This window comes from Frankliniella occidentalis, unplaced genomic scaffold (genome assembly GCF_000697945.3).
Source record: "Frankliniella occidentalis isolate FOCC.00 unplaced genomic scaffold, Focc_3.1 Scaffold2102, whole genome shotgun sequence".
Lineage (NCBI taxonomy): Eukaryota > Metazoa > Arthropoda > Insecta > Thysanoptera > Thripidae > Frankliniella > Frankliniella occidentalis.
Genome location: NW_026269193.1, coordinates 1 through 2,626, shown reverse-complemented (window position 1 = coordinate 2,626; position 2,626 = coordinate 1). Strand labels below are relative to the sequence as shown.

The window sequence follows — 2,626 nt, the reverse complement described above, 5'->3', positions numbered from 1 at the left end:
CTCCTGCCCCGCCCCGACGCCCCTTGTCCCCACACCAAGACCAAGCCGCCTTACCCCGCGACCCACGATCGGAACAAGGTTGACGCCTCTGTAAGCAAGGTGCCTCATGGGCAATCGCATGTTGCTGGTGATGGTTACCTTGCTGCACTTGCTGCGCGCCGACCGCCCTGGAATAGGTCTGCTGGTTGTAGAGCTGCTGATCCACCTGCGCCTGCTGGGCGTACGCCTGTGGTGCCTGCTGCTCCCACCAGACCTGCTGCGCGTGCAGCTGCTGGTCCTGCTGCTGCAGCTGCTGGGCGTACGCCTGGAGGCGCTGCATGTCGCGCAGGTGCTGTCGCCGCCGCTGCCGGGCCGCTGCCTCCTGCTGCTGCTGCAGCAGGTGCAGGTCGAGTAGCCGCAGGTAGGCGGTGGCGCGCTGCTCCTGCTGCAGTGTCTCCTGCTGGCTGCGGCGCAGCTGCAGCACGTGGTGCATGAGCGGGACGCGGCGCGACAGCAGGTCGCGGTACTGCTGCAGCGTCTGGCCCTCGTCCACCTCCGGCTCGAGCTCCTGCGCCAAGACGGTCCGCGGCACGATGTCGGTTAGTTCGACGTCCTCCTGGTTCGCGGGTTCCAGCTCGGTCCCTACCCTGGACCCGGCTGTCGTGCTGTCGTTGGTGGGGAGGTTGTCGCCCTCCAAACCTCTCGCGGCCAGGTTGGGCAGCAGTGCGTCCTGCTTGTCGTCCTCGTTCAGCTGCGTCCAGGACACCACGCTCTCGGGGTCAGCCTCGTCGTGCGAGAGTTGATCAAGCTGCCGTCCGGCCTGGACCGGTTCATTGTCGACCCCTTTTACCCCGTCATACACCTGCTCCTGGGCGGGGTGGCCGTCAGCGACCCCTTCAGGCACCTTGTCCTCTGCGGGGAGGTCCTCGTCGACCCCATCGGCGGCCTGCTCCTGTTCTAGTGTCTCCGGGTGGGTCAGGAACCACAGCAGGAGCTGTCGAGCCAACTCGTTGTCGGCAGCCTCGTCAAGCTGCTCCCGCGGCTGTGAAGCGTTTTCAGTTGCCAACAGGTCGTGGAGAGTGGAGTCGTCTAATGCCATCCCCTCCTGTGCAGTTCCTGCAAATAGTGTCATTTTAAATACAAGTCTTACGCGACAGTGACAACTCTACCTCCAGCACCTCCAAACTCACCCTGTCCGCCCCCAGCGACTGCCGCGTCCTGTCCCTCCTGCAGCTCGTCATACGCTGCCTTGAGCGCGTCCGTCACCTGCACACGCTTCTCCAGCTCGCGCTGGGCCTCCGCCACGTTGGCGAGGCGCATCAAAAGCAGCAGGTGCTTGGCAGTTTCGACTCCGCCCTGGTCCTCTCCCTGGACGACCGGCACAACCTCCTGGCCCACTGCCTCCCCGACCCCCGTGTCGACTGACACGCTCACCACGTGGATCTCCTTCTGACCGACGGCGGGCTCGGCGACCATCTCGGCGACAGCAGCGGGGAGTTCTTCTTGACTCGCGGCCGGGGCCGTCTCCGGGGGAGGCTCGTCGACCATCCTAACGACAATGGGGCCATGCACGGCCGCCGGCGCAGGAGCGTCGTCAATGACATGGCTGGGCCCATCAACCCCTTCCAGACTCAGGGGGGCGGGCGCGTCCTCCAGAGGCGGGGTGTTCCCTGCTACGGCTGTCACTTTCACTGCGGGCGGCTCGTAAGCCGAGGCGGGCCCGTGGTCGTGGTTGTCCTGGTCGGCGTCACGGATGTCGTCCGTGTAGGTTTCCTCTCCCACGCCTGCGGACTGAGCGTAAGCGCACTGTTCTCGACAAGGGGCGGTAAGTACAGGCACCGGCGCGCTACTCACCCTGAACGAGCGCTGCGGCCGCTGGCGCTGGCGCCGCTGGCAGCAGCTGCTGCAACCTGCTGCGCGCGGCCTGGCCGCGGAGGATGGCGCTGCCGGCGTACGCGATGAGCGCCAGGCCGAAGATGAAGCACGCCACGCAGAGGAGGCACTTGAAGATGCCGGCGGGCGACTGCTGCATGAGCAGCAGCGGCTTCTTGGCCGGCTTGGGCTCCGGGTGCTGCTGCCCGAGCCATGGGTACTCCGGCGTGTAGCCCCGGCTGACGGTGAACGGCGCTGGGAGCTTCCTCTTCATGTCGATGCGGAGGAAGCTCGGTCTCTTGGGCGGAACACCCCCTAGAGGCTTCACCATTTTATGGCTGTGTGCGGCTACGCGCGCTGTGCACACGGCTGCACCACAACCCCCACGGCCTGGACAGGGTGGGGGGATCCTCCACTTCCGTGCTTCCGGTCCGCGTATCACTGCAGAAAGTGCCGGGGGGGCTAGGGGGCGGTCGACGAGACGCGACACGACGACCGGCGGGCTCCTCGCTGCACTCACCCTCTCGCGGCACGACTAAAGGCGGGCGCGGGCCGGTATCGCGGAGCCCGGGGCGGCCCGGGGGGCCCCGCCCGGAGCGAGCGTGCGTCTGTCGCCGCGGCGCGGCACGAGTCATCGCTCTATCACGGTCCCGGGCACGCACGCGCCCCGAGGTGATGCTCACCATGTTTACTAACACGCCCGCCCCCGCCGCGTGCGATTACCCGCGTGTTGTGCTGAGTCGGCGCGGAGCGGGCGGGAGGAGAGGGGGGGGGG

General features: G+C 67.2%; 1 protein-coding gene across 1 annotated transcript; it reads right to left on the bottom strand.

The window, feature by feature from the left end:
• Positions 1-169: 169 nt before the first annotated feature.
• Positions 170-2,460, bottom strand: LOC113208836 (uncharacterized; the record flags this gene model as incomplete). The annotated part of the gene is given in 3 exon segments (XM_052276204.1): positions 170-1,095; positions 1,170-1,763; positions 1,834-2,460. Coding segments are annotated over 3 exon segments (1,869 nt in total), but the record flags the coding sequence as incomplete, so codon positions are not given.
• Between the last annotated feature and the right edge of the window lie 166 nt (positions 2,461-2,626).